We start from the raw sequence: 14,516 nt of genomic DNA, 5'->3' as shown, positions 1-14,516 counted from the left end.
AAAAGGCTTATGAGTGCTAGAAAATCACAAACACAGCTGCCATTTTGGAAAAAAACCACATTACATATAGGCTATCACTTATATAATAAAACAATGGAACTAGATCTACATACATGTATACTCACTCTTGTATAATCAAATATGAATTTATGGGGGCAATGGTTTTCAATTTAGATATAATATACACTATTTAATAAATGAATCAATAATCATGCTAACTTTCGACATCATTGTGAATATACTGTATCATGACCATATATTAATGTATATTCATATTGGGTATACTCTTGTGTAGCCATGTCCTTCCACTTTGAAGGAAGGGCCATGGGTCTGCTTCATTACTTTTAGTTGATGCAATTAGAAATTTTATGCCTGTATAATTTGATCGGCAGATTGACCAAATATTTTCATTTAGTACTTTACAAAGATAAGTTGAAATGATGAAAGAATGACAAAACAGCCAGTTATATGACGTTTAGTGAAGGTTCAACTGTTACATCTAAAGAAGTTTCATAAATCTTGATACCCTTGCAGTTGGATGTGCATCTCTGTTATTTTAGTGTGATAAGTGTCAAAATGCAAACTAACCATATAAATACAATATCCAGGAAATCATGGTGACCTCACAATGTCTTATGCTGTGGCCACCGCCACAGGACAGACAGGACGTGGGTAGTGAATAGTGGTATGATGATTGAAACGAGCAACAGCACTTATTTTGTATGAAAACTAAAATTAGGCAATATAGAAGCAGTTGTTGCCTGTAAATTTGCATCATTGTTGTGCCTATTAGCATTCGTGGGAGTTTGGAATAGCTAAGCACAAAGGGAGCAACGATATGAGCCACAGAACGCAAGCACATTTGAAAATTCTGACAACAATATTTTACTTTTAGAGATTGAAATTAAAGCAATTATGTATAATGAATATAAATGAAATAGTGAACATCCATGACTCAAAATAAAAAAGTATTATGCATAAAATTTAACTTTTTCTTCATGGATTTAAAAATCTTACTTGCTCTTCATTGCCTCTGTTATGTGAATAAATTTTTTCATCGTATAATGTTATACACCTCCGCTAGGGATACATTGCTTGTGAATGACAGAGTCCCAGGGCCGCTGGCCTGAGGTCAAGGTCATACAACTGCAATGTATCACACATTGAGATGTTATCAACATATTTGTGTAGTAATGGGTGGGCGTATCAAAGGCATGTGCCAAGGCGCATGCTTAGTAGCATCACGGCACCTCATGGTAACATGGTAGTGATGGAGTAGAGAAGGCTCAGAAATAGGTACATTTATCAACTAAATCAGGCTTTATGCTGACATAATCGTACTATTTTCAATGTCTGGAAGAGGTCCATCACAATGACCCTGCTCTTGCAGACCAGCCATGTATCGATTGTAACTTCCCCAGCTATCTTATTTAGTATTGAGGCTTATTTATTCATTTCAACATTGGAAAGCAGTGAAACTCTACCTGCATGGATTTTTGCTCTATGAATTGATCTAAAATTTGCTGCACTCCGGAGAGTCACCACTGTTCCAACATTGTACCCACTGCTGGTTCCCACGTGCCACTGGGCCTAGGCCTGACTTTATTGCAAGCTTTATTGACAGTTAACTTTCAGCTTATGATACCTGTACAATATTGTTGTTTCTTACATTTTAATTTACGAGATTTTTAGTATCAACCCACAGGAATACAAATAAAACCACAGGGATTGTTACAAATAAAAGTTGTGTTACATCACATTTGTAACCACAGGCGGTGCCTTTGATATGCCCATCACTAATATACAATGACAATTTAATTGTTGTACCTCTTATTTCTCTATCTGTAAATAACTGTTCTTAAAAATAAATATATTTATTTTGTGTATTACTGATACATTACAAAGTTTACTTTATAGTTGTATAAAGATTAGCTCATTAAATTAAGTTTATTACCAATGCAGTGTACTGGTATGATTTTTACAACATTCTATTTTGTCTCGATAACTTCTATCTATTTAAATATCTCATTAGTGTTACCATTACAGTGTACTGGTATGATTTTTACAACATTCTATTTTGTCTCAATAACTTCTATCTATTTAAATATCTCATTAGTGATACCACCAGTATACCACTGGTCTGCGTAAACTAAAGTATATGTACAGGTGTTTGTCTAGAACTACTTCTATTGAGTGGTTTGTTTGTGGAATAATGTTCCTTTCTTGATCTCTCATTTCTTTAGTTCTCTGATAAATTATGTGTGTAATCATTTGTCAGATCATTAATATGTAATTGTAATAATGCGGTGACTCTATGTGCCTCTGTCCTTGTAATAAATTTCATATTTATGTTTGCTGTGCAATTGGAGTCAGGCTTTAACAGTTTATTTTGACATTAACAGTAATCATCATTATTGATAATAATCTTCATTATTTTATGAATCATAATTGTTATTATTTTTACTGTTATAAATCCTTGTCCACTTCTAACTCTCTATGTTTCTCTTCTTTCCTCTCTTAACTTAACCTGCTGTGAAATAAATTACTACTATTATTAGTATTGTTGTTGTTATTATTATTTTTATTTTTTTCTTTTTTTAATTTTTTAAATTGTTATAAATAATTTCAACATTACTATTAATAACAAAGAAGAACAAAATGATAATTTTAAGAACAAAACAATCTTAAGTTGTGATAATAGAATAAAATAAAGTTAGATAGAATTAATTAATTTTAGGAAATAGTCATTCAGACCAAGGTCGTCTTCAAAACTCAAACCCCTTCATTTTGTTCTCGTTCCCCTTATACATAAGTTAGTTGATTGAATGAGAGCAAATAAGAGCTTAGTTCTAAACCAGTTCAAAGTCATGCTGTATCTCCTGTACCACTTCAGAGCGGGTCTGTCAGCAAACGTTGCAAAAATATAGACATCTCAGGTCCAATCAAACCATCCACAGTTGTACACAAGGGAGAAAAGCTCACATGTTTCCGTTCACAGTGCTCACTGTATGTGGCTTTTTTCTCTTTCACCAGTTTCGATAATCTGTTCATGACTTTTGTCAATGACTCTTACATCAAAGAAGCATGTACACTTGGGCTGCCAGACATCTCTTCTATCAACATCAGCTCGAATTCTGTCAGAGGATGAGCTTACATTTACCATGGGCTCCTTGATGGTTTGACTCCAGACCATAGAGGAACTATCAAGAATAAAGTATCTGATTTCATTATGTCTCTCACCACCTCTTTACAATCTATGGCATAAAATGTTGTGAAATGGGTGTGACAACCATCACAGTTGGTACGAGTATTCAATAAAGGTTTTTAAGTACCTGAGACAGAGAGCATCTTTAAACTCATTGGCCTATAAATAAAAACATTCTTGCTGAATAGGAAGGGCATTGAGCCAAGATGATAATTATTGTTGTTATTTATTGCTTTTATTGTTGTTATTGTTATGTTATTATAATTGTTATTATTATTAAAAAAGGAAAATACTTCAGCAAAGCAAAAAATATTATTGTTATCATTATTATTATTATTACTACTAATATTATTTTATAGTATAAAACATGTTAAAAACACATAAACTTAGATGTAAGAGAAGCATTTTTATATTATTATTTGAAGTCAATAATTGATAGGAGTCTTGTTATTACTACTAGTATTATTACAAAATTCAAACACAGTTAATAGTAGTATGATTATTTAAAATTAATTACAATGGAAATAAGTGGCCTATGAGTCAAATAGAAGAGGGAAACAAAAAGAGAAACAGAAAATAAAAGACTTGTGTACAAGAATGAAAAAAGTATACCAGAATAAAATAATAACAGATTCAAACAAACAAGAATGATAAATAAATAAAACAAAGAAAAATTATAGTGACAACAATAGATAACAGTAACAATTGAAATAAAAATATTAAAAAAGCAAGTAATAATTAAATAAAAGGGAAAAAAAATAATAAATGAAACATAAATCAGATGAACGAAGACACGATTGTATCATCCATGCATTACTTCTTTGAATTAAGACTGATAAATGAAATAAAAATTCAATAGCTCTAAGATCTCCTAAAACATTAGAGATTCTGCGACCTAGATCTATTAGAAAAGAGACAGTTCTAGGTTCAAAAGAAGCAAGTGACTCAATAGCTACTGGAACAAAACAGACATGAGGTTGGAGAGATGAATAATTCGCAATTAATTTGGACTCAGCAAGTGCTCCAACAGCTTTAGTACAACATTACAGTATGAAGGAGCCAGAGAATCAGGGATAATATAGCATCCCAGTCCAATGGCCTAACACGAGACCAAGGAACTAAATTGACACCATTAGGCCTCTACCATCAGATCTTGATAAACTTGCAGGTTCAAGACTTGACGGGTCACCAGCAGTAGAAAAGGCCTTCTGCAGGACATCATTAACTGAAGCATGACAATGATGCTTTCCATTACCCTTCTTGCAATGTAAACAATGAGTACCTAATTCATCAACCTGTGCCCCATAAAGGCAGAATGAATAAAGCAATAACGTAGGAAGACCAAGCCTCCATGACACAGCAACCTTCGTTGACTGACTAACTACACGAAGACCCAATGAAGACAGGGAAAGTGCATTTCGCCAAGCGCCAGCTTCAGGAAGTGATACAGCCAGAAGCCTACCACAAACCTCATTATTGGTAACTGAAATCAAAAGAAATATGCTTTAGCCATAGGACTATCTCAAGCTTTCAGAATAGTACGATTTGTACCGATAGGCTGAGATAAATTATTATCAAAAGTAGAACCCCAATATTATTATTATAATCAAAAGTAGAACCCCATTGCTATTGTTACTATTATTATTATTATTAATATTATTATCCTTTTTATAACACTTTTTGATAGATTTATTTTTTCATGAGGTCGACCATTGATGACTGCTGATAGATATTTCATTTCTTAAATTTTTTGTAACAGTTAATAACACTAACATTGTTCAAATCTTAGCGCCAAATCAAATTATTGTGGCAAATAATTGTTGGAGGTAAATGAAATAGAGCATGCTCAAAAAAGGGCCAAACCTTGTCTCGCCTAGCCACTTAGGTAGCAAAGAGGTGGAGCGAGAGTAGGACAAACCAAAAGTAGTCGATATTGTCAAATTTAAGCTTGTGAACTTAACAGGTGATTTTGAGCTATTTTAATAGATTAAAATGATAATTATAATACATGAGTAATAGTGGCACATCTTTGTGATCTAAACGATCTTTCAAGCAATGTTGTGGAATCTTTTATGATGATGTAAGCAGGGTGAGCCTACGACAGCTTAGTATATTCTGATACTTTGCTGCCTAAAGAGATTACAATTTGAGAAAATTCATTTGAAACCAGCAAATATTGTATGACACATGCATTGCAAAATGTTTAGTTATCTGTCACAAATGTATCTAAAGCAAATTATGTAATTGAAGAGGTGGAGCTTTAACGTTAAGTTGTGCACCCGTAATACCTTTTGTCAAAAGTTTACTTAGACCTTTTCATGTATCATGACAAAGATAAATTTTTCGGTGGCTTATAATAGCCGTTTTAACATCATAATCCTAAGCTCTTTACATGTCTCTTTAGTGGCAATGGCATGTGCTATAGTGCACTCATTATAAATGTTATCATGTGACAAATGTAAGTAAATGTTACATAAGTAAGGATGATCATTCTTTGCTTGAATGAATAAATCCAATCCAACATTGCAAATACAGATAGTGACACACTAAAGCGAATCATTTGATGATATATTTGTAATAAGCGATTTTCAACCATGTTTTGCAAAGGCCTCTTGACTGGGTAATTAATATTCGTTTGACAACATTTTTCTAATAATGACAATAAAATTGTTATAAAGAATTAAAATTATTGTACCTGCTTAGATGTTGTTTGGACATAAGGACATTTTGTGTTATCACATTGATAGTTACTAAATTGCGATTGAACCTGAAGTGTGCCCATTCTGTTCCACGATCAACTCGAATTTGAAACCACACGCCATGCTCTAACACTAAGGGTCTATACAAACAAGTTATATTTTTACAGAAAGGTAATAACTAGGTAAATGTAAAAAATTGAGGGGCGAGCAAAACGATTAAATGACATTTCAAAATACTTTGTGATCAATAATGAACTGAAATCAGTGCAATAATGTTTACAATAAGTAGTTGTAATTGCTGTTCAGAGTAAACCTTTCGCTATGTTGTTAGCATCAACTTCTAGTTTAAGAGAATTGATCATCAAAAGTTTCTTTTCAATGGAATTTTTTATCAAAAGCAGTATTTACCAATTGCTTAAAGACATTTTGAAATAATGTCACTCTCCAATTCAGTGTCCACTTTGAGATGAATTTTAGCAATTGCTACTTTCTTACATCCAGATATTTTTGAATTTATTTTACATTCAGGGCACTGAAGTATGAAATCATTAATCAACTGCATTTTAGAGTGACAACTGGCAGTTGTAATATTCTTCACATGTCACAGAAGCTACTTCGCCCTCAATGATATTTACCAAACAAGGATTTGGTGGTAGTGATTCAGACACAACTTCTCCGATGTCATCTATTGCTGAGATTGTACTATCAATAGTTGCAGAGAAATACTTAATGTCATTAAACTGTTTCACTCTAACATCACCAAGATCATAGGAGATTCCTTCATTGAGTGTACCAACTTTACTTTCCCACAAAACTATAAGGGCAATTCCAGTTGCATCACTAACGGTGCAATCTTGTTTTGTCAATAATTTAATTTTAGAAGTAACTTGCACAGGTTCTTGAACCTTATATAGTTACTTTGATGCGTGATGACACAAGTTGATTGATTGCTAAAAGGTAGTTGTGAAAGTGATACATCACTCTGAGAAGTAGAATCCACTTTAAATTTTTTAGCTGATGAAACAATATCAGACATGTGGTTTACAACAATCTCTAATTTGTCTGTACTTGATGCTGACCTTTTCACATCAGAGCTAAACACTCCAACTGTACTGGTATATATCCTGCTGGGCATTCTTTATCTTGTCAAAAAGAGCAGTATTGAAAGAGACAAATTTTTTAGACCCCTAATCATTAGTTACCAAGCCATCAAAGTACTTCCTTTTTGTCAGAGCTTTGTTTCATGGGAAACAGTTTGGTGATGACACCATGAACGACGACTTTGGAGCATGTATCTTTTAGCTCTGAATCAGCAAGCCCCATGCTCACTGTGTTACTGAAACGGCCTTATCCTCCTTTGATGAGCCTTCCATCCTTAATATATCAGAAAATACCGAAAGGATTTTAAAGAGAAGAGTAATAATCACTTAGAATTGACTGGATTCACTGCACTTCTTGACAACTACTCTCACTCTCTATCACCAACAGCCATTAACACCTCACACGTGCCAAATTCTAATAAGCGCATGCTCTAATCTATAGTGAGAAGAAACCTTGGAAGAAACAAAATTTAAGAAGACTAGGATAAGACTCCGGAGAGAAAATGGGGACAAATATGTCTCAGAAATCTACAGATAGCAAGACACCCCTGCTACTAACAAGATATCTACAGATAGCAAGACACCTCCTGCTACTAACAAGATATCTACAGATAGCAAAACACCTACTACTAGCAAGACTTCTACAGATAGCAAGACTCCTGCTATGTCAAAAGAATTAAATACCCAACACGATAGTAAGATAATATTTTATTCAGGCCCAGCCTTTAATTCTCAATTCTCACTTTTATTGTCAGTGAAAACAAGAGAAGACATTACAAGACTACGTAGAGATGTTAAAGGAAATAATGATGCAGTGCAGAAATGAAAAAAAAAGTATGATAACAGAGAGAGGTATTGCATCCATTTAGAAGAGGAAAAGGCAAAGCTAAAAAGAAAAATAAGTGATCTCAAGACTATTGAAAGTGAACGAGTAAAGAAAGAAGATGAAATAAAAAGACAGGAGGAAGGGGAATTGATTAAGAGAAGAGTCAGAATTGAAGAAGTGCAAAGGATGAGGATACGAGCAATGTATAGTACTGATAGCAAGGCAATGCTGGAGTTAATAACTAAGTTAACTTTATAATACCGCTGTTGTATTACTGATGTTTTATTAACAAAAAACTCATTGAGCAATTCACTAATTATGTTATTACATTATAAAAGAACAAAATATAAAAAATTAGGATAATAATCATTAATTTTAGTTGCTTGCAGTGATGTTGCACCACAGTAACATCATACATGTGGTGATACTCAGCACCTTCGCGAATGTCTCACTGCTTAGCTGGCCCCCCTGCACCCTATCACCCGTGGGGCCTACAGTGAATTTTAAAATTATGAAAATATTATACATTATAAAATGTACCTCCAAAAGGCTTAAAATACTGTACTGGCACTAGAGCACAGTCACAGTGATAAGTCATCTTTCAATTACTTTCAGGCTCTGATTGTGAGAGATTTTCCTGTCTTGTCCTATGTGCAGATGAGTCTCCAAAATTCACATATTCAAATCCAATTAGTGACCACCACCCACAGCATGTATGGCCAAGAGACAATAATCTGACTCCTCATTTCATCTAATGACCACCACTCACAGTGTGTATGGCCATGAGACTCATGTCATCTAATGACCACCACCCACAGCATGTATGGCCAAGAGACTCCTCATATCATCTAATGACCACCACCCACAGCGTGTATGGCCAAGAGACTCCTCATTTCATCTAATGACCACCACCCACAGCATGTAGCTAAAAGACAAAAATGTGAAACTTCTGATCTAATAACCACCACCCAAAGCATGTATGGTCAATAGTTAAAGATTGCTTTGCCTTCCTATACCTAGACATGTAAAACACACTAAATGCAATATAAGATGCAGTTACCACTCACCTGTGTTTATGAATGGCATTTTAGTGATTCACTGTGTGACTGTTTGTTTTCATTATAACCTCTAGTGCCAGTAAGATCTTCATCTTGTTTTAATACAAGTATTGGTTACTATAATCTAGAAAAATAATTTGTAATAAGAAACTGGTAATAATAATGATAATAATAATGATAATAATAATAATAATAATAACAATAACAATAATCAATTGTATGTATAAGAACAATTTACAAGTATAATAATAATAACAATAGTTGTTTTGTTTTTGTGATTTTGATTTTCTTCCTTTTAAATAGTAATAATAATAATAACAATAACAATATGACTTTTTTCTTTTCAATATATCTCTGTTGTCTTTATTTGTACTTTAGTAATAATAATAATGATGAAACGTAATAATTATTTTCCAATAATCCCAGCTATGCTAAGTAATCAAAAGGAAGCATAATTTATGAAGTGCTATGGTAGCGTCTTTTTGAGTAAAATATGAGTAAAATACATGTAATGTGACATATCTCTGAGGTTTGATATCCAATGAAATATACGTCTTTTAGCATATAATGTACTAATGTTGGCAGAGATGCAACCTAATCCATTATGATACATCCTGTGTATCCTATGTAAAATAATGTGATGATAATGTCATCCACTCCCTATGCATTGATCCTCAGGAACAGGTGAAGTTTGTACTTCTACATGTACATCGATTAACTGTTCCTCTTCATTATGTACTAACTTATCTTCAGGAGGTGGTCCTTCTTGAAAAAAAAGTAGTCGTTGATCTTCTTCTTTCCTCTCCTGAAGACGTCTACTATTAGCGATGTTCTTGAGTCATTGGAGAGGAAATGGTGGCATAAACAGAATATCCTTCAACTTCCTTACTCTGGAGCAGGCGACAAATGTCAATTCACCACAGAACTCCTTCCCTACATCGATGACTACTTTGTCTAGAGTGAGTCCCTGGGATTTGTGGATCGTCACTGCCAAAGCCAGCTTGAGTGGTACTTGAAGGTGTGAACATTGACCACCTGAAGAAGACCAATTACGACGTACTGGAGTGATTGGTACTGTTCCATCATGCGCAGTTGGTCCAGTGTAATGATCAAACTGTACCATTGCAGCCACTGGGAAAGCAGGAGGTGTGATTTCCTTGTAGCAGATAGCTTCAACTGTTCCCATTGCTCCATCAACTAATCCCACTTCAACCCACAAGTTGCTAGTTAGCATCACTTTTGCTGATCTTGCTGGCATCACAACTGGTTCCAAGCCACCAGCATCATCAGGTGGAGCTTTGGCTGCATTGGCTCCAGTGTGTACTGCCTTAATGGTAGCAATTGGGTGACCACACTCACGTAACATAGCAACATTGTGATCAACAACAGCTTCAACAGTAGGGAACGGTTGAAGAGCATTTACATATGGAGACTGGTCCTGTACTCTAGTTGGTGTTTGCTCCATGAGGTGGTTCCAGACTTCTATTGTTGTATCTCCATTCCTGAGACACATTAGATTGTCACGAAATCTGATTTGATCAGGATCTTGTCCAGATTGCCTCATTACTTGGGTTAAAGTAAATGCTGTCTCAAACTGACTGTATGCTTTATACCCCTGGTCTGATAGATCTGATCGTGTGACTGTAGTATAAATGGGAAGGTCCACTACTGGTGGTAACTGTTCAAAATCTTCAAACAATAAAATAGAGCACCCACCAAACACAACTTGTGACTTTCCATGAAATGCTAGCCTCAGTCTACGGTCAATAACCAAAGGTCTTCCTTCCCATCATTGACATCTCATCAATGATGAGGTACTTGGTCGATGACATTTCATCTTGCATCTTTTGTAGATTGCTTCCTTCCATTTCCTTAAAGTCACCTCTCACAGGTAGGTGCAGGAGACTATGGAGTGTCCTTCCTTCAATAATAAAAGATGCCACTCCTGTTGGTGCAGCTACTCTGACACTACCACCCAACAACAACCACAAGCAGTTGATAAGGTTTGATTTACCAGTACCAGCTGTACCATTGATGATGATGTGAAGTGGTTCTTGACAGTTACTCTCAAAGTGCTGTTTGACAGTGGTGTACACATCCAACTGTCTTCCCTGAAGATTGTCTGGAGTAGCAGAGGTGGTAAATGGAGTGGGTGTGGTATTCTGTCTTCCCTGAGCAATGAAATTGGGAGCATTATCAATATCAGAATATGATCTTGCAGCTTCTGCCCAAGCATGCTCCTCCTCAGTTGTGTTGACTGGCTCAAGTTCACTAGTTCTTGGACTGATCAACATACATTCCTCTTGAGCTCTTATTTTCTGGTTCTGTTGCTGTTCGTCTTGGGATGTGCCCTACAAAAATATTGTTATCACAACAACTAACATACACGTACATGTAATGGAAGTAGTAAGGTTTTAGAAATGCATATTTTTAAGTTTATTCAGTATATTTAAAATTTTAACAACTAAATATTACATTACATGTACATGTACATACTTCATCTTCAACAGCAGCTGATGACTGGTGCTGCTGCAGTCTGAATATATCCTGTTCTAGGGATCTTGGAACATTTCCAGACTGGAGGAATTCAGCATAGGCTTCTGTAAAGGTGTCATAGGTACACTTGAGTTCATTGATATCTCTGAATGGCTTGCATTTCATCAGAGAGTGACGACAATACTGCTCATAGTTGAGGCCAGATGAATTAGGAGAACAGTAAGGTCTGGGAGTAACAATGACTTCTTTACTTCTCTTCTTTGGTTCATCACCAAGCTCCTTTGGCATAGTGTAGTGACAAGTAAAGTCGAGTATAGTGATGGCATTGAACTGTGGAGTAGTTGGACGTGACATATTGTGATCCAGCACAAAATGAGCTGTTGCCGTCTCTCCCTCTTGAGCAGTGTTTTCAACACTTCTAGAGCCATCAGGCTGTGAGTGAAAAAACTCCTTGATGCCTTGTACATAGGGAGCTGCAATAGGATTTGACAGGTTTCCTGTGCTGAATAGTCCCTTTCTCCAAAACTGTTAATGAGGAGCTTCTGGACAGCTCTGACTGATTTGTTGCCTTCTTTAAGACAACAAGCAATGTTGGCAAAAGTATCCTCAAAGACTGTGGTTGTGTCTCACTTTTGGTGACATACTTGGTGCAGTACTGAACAACCCTGTTCCTTGATAAAATTTACTGCATGTCGACATTAGCACACCAGGATGTTAGTTAAATGGGATTGAAGCTGTTGAGCATCCCATCATTACATGCAGTGAGTATTACAGGCTCCTCTTCAGTGATGATGGTCTGCGTCTGAAGATCTTTAGGATATCCAAACCGACACTCCTGCTTGCCATTATGTGTACATAGGCAGTAGGACCCTGAGCAACGAGTGTGTCGTTGGCAGGTAGCAGTTAAATCATTCATGTCTTCCTCGAAATCAGTTACTTTAGAGTAAGACTTAATGCAGATGTGTGAATCAACCTTTGCTGGTGGAGCATCACTGACATTACTGCCATCAGGAAGGACAGCAGGATTGATGGTAGACATGATCTTGTCAGCGTACTCAATGATCTTTTCCTTTGTTGACTCCACAAGATCAGGTGATGATGAGAGAAGGTCCTCAACAATAGCAGCATTGGGTAGCCAAGCTAGTCCATGTACATGAGGACTGCCCCGATGTTGACACTCAAACCTCATCCAGTAGTCTGTGGCTCCAAGTATACCAACATAGAACACTTTCACAAACCTTTGGATCCTGTAGGTAAAAAACCAATCAACTAGTGCAGGGTTATTGATCACTACTGTAGCTCGAGCTTGTTTGTCATCTGGATCTTCAGGACAGATGAAGTGAGCTAACTCAGGCCACTGGTGATAAGCAGCAATGTGAGTGAAGAAGATGGTAGGCAGTCCCAAAGTGTCTATCATAGCAATGAGCTTGTTCCTCTCCTTAAACCAATACTGCCTAGTGCCACGCAGACTGGTACCATAATGGACAACTTTGTTCGAGAACCTTTCACTTTCCCGACCGATCATGTCTCTGAGGTCATCTACAATAAGATGAGCTTCCTCTGGATGTTGCTTGATGTAGAATCATCCCGTCTCATTTGCTCTCCAACGCATTTCTGTTTTGAGTGCAAAGAAACGGAACCGAGGGTGTTTAGCGAATCTTCCGTCATCATCATTAAATGAGTAAAGTAGTCAGCAGTTTGGATAAGGTGAGATCTAATGCCATTGTAGTCAGCAGCACCTAGAATATTAATTTTAAAAGCATAATGTCTATGTATAGTATATCTTGTAACAAACCTGTTGGAAATAGAGTTGGGAATGCCATTGAGAACTATCCCTCTGTTGTGAACTCATTGATAGGAGTACCACCAACACTGGGCCACATGAGGGTTGATGACTGTGACTGTCCCAGTGCTTGTTGAATTGTCTCCCTCTCTGTAGCTGGAGGTGCTGCGTTGGGTACAAATGATGAAGAATAGTGATCTTTACTTGTACATGTAGCTTCACCAGATGTAACTTCAGCTTCTGATTGTACTGGCTGAACTGAACGAATGTCAGAGAGGTCTCCATCGTCAGGTAGACTTGCCAAGCTATCTTGATGTGAACAAAAAGAGTGCCTCTGATAGTAGATGTTATTGGCCGTCAACCATGTAAGAGCGTCTTCAACAACTCATCTACAATCATGAAAGTCTCTGTGATTCTGTTCCCTCGCCTTCCTAACAACCAGTACACTGATGTCAGTTGCTAGACGTGGTAGTGAAGTAGCAAGAGAGTGCACGTCTTGTGGAAAGTTAATAACATGTCCACTTTAGCCGTATTGTCCATGTGGGAGTTTATATATAGACATCACCGGCATTACAGCAGATATTAACATATCCTCTGCTTGTGGCAGTCCCTAATAAAGAAAGAAGAAAATAAAGTTTAGAAAATTAAAATTATAATAACAATAATTCATAATAAGAAGAGTAGATAACAATTAGAGGAGAGTGCCCTACTGTGCCTATACCCCCTGCTTCATCACGTCGTAAAATTGAAGAGTCACATTCAGGATATTTTCAGTATTTTCATTGAGTAGTTATAGTTATTTTCGAATAACTACTCAAAAATACTAAACATATTCTGAATGTGACTCTTCAATTCTACGACGTGATGAAGCAGTGGGTATAGGCACAGTAGGACACTCTCCTCTAATTATTATTTACTCTTGATGATAACTATTAATAATAATCTAATAAATATTATACCTGCAATTGTGCTGGCACTGTTCCAGGATCCATATTGTTGCCTTTTGAGAACAACTTTGGGATGTGCTGGTCATACACTCCATGACCCCATTTGGCTGAAAGGAGACTGACAGGTTGGGAAAGCTTTCCAAACGCATCTTACACTTTGAAGAAGTAATAGAGGAAAGTTTCATAAAGATTTAACATCTGTGTGTTGATAGGCAAAATCTCTTCCTCCTCTAGTCTCCGCAGCCCTAACTTTATTACCAGCCAGCCGTTGCTCTCTCTCAGCAGGGTCCTCTTGTTCTCTTCTCAATGCAATTATAGTTCCATCACCGCTAATTGCTGTTCTCTCTCAGCAGGGTCCTCTTGTTCTCTTCTCGATGCACTTCGAGTTCTATCACCTGCTAA

General features: G+C 36.3%; 1 protein-coding gene across 1 annotated transcript; it reads right to left on the bottom strand.

The window, feature by feature from the left end:
- Positions 1-9,726: 9,726 nt before the first annotated feature.
- Positions 9,727-11,738, bottom strand: LOC105314408 (ATP-dependent DNA helicase PIF1-like). Its single transcript, XM_011408570.1, has 3 exons — positions 11,385-11,738; positions 10,660-11,239; positions 9,727-10,577 (listed from the first exon to the last, which is right to left on the bottom strand). The coding sequence occupies exons 1-3, from the start codon at positions 11,736-11,738 to the stop codon at positions 9,727-9,729; spliced, it is 1,785 nt and encodes a 594-aa protein (XP_011406872.1).
- Between the last annotated feature and the right edge of the window lie 2,778 nt (positions 11,739-14,516).

The sequence above is a fragment of the Amphimedon queenslandica genome, unplaced genomic scaffold, assembly GCF_000090795.2.
Source record: "Amphimedon queenslandica unplaced genomic scaffold, v1.1 AMPQUscaffold_13515, whole genome shotgun sequence".
Taxonomy (NCBI): domain Eukaryota; kingdom Metazoa; phylum Porifera; class Demospongiae; order Haplosclerida; family Niphatidae; genus Amphimedon; species Amphimedon queenslandica.
This window is presented reverse-complemented; position numbering and strand designations above follow the sequence as displayed.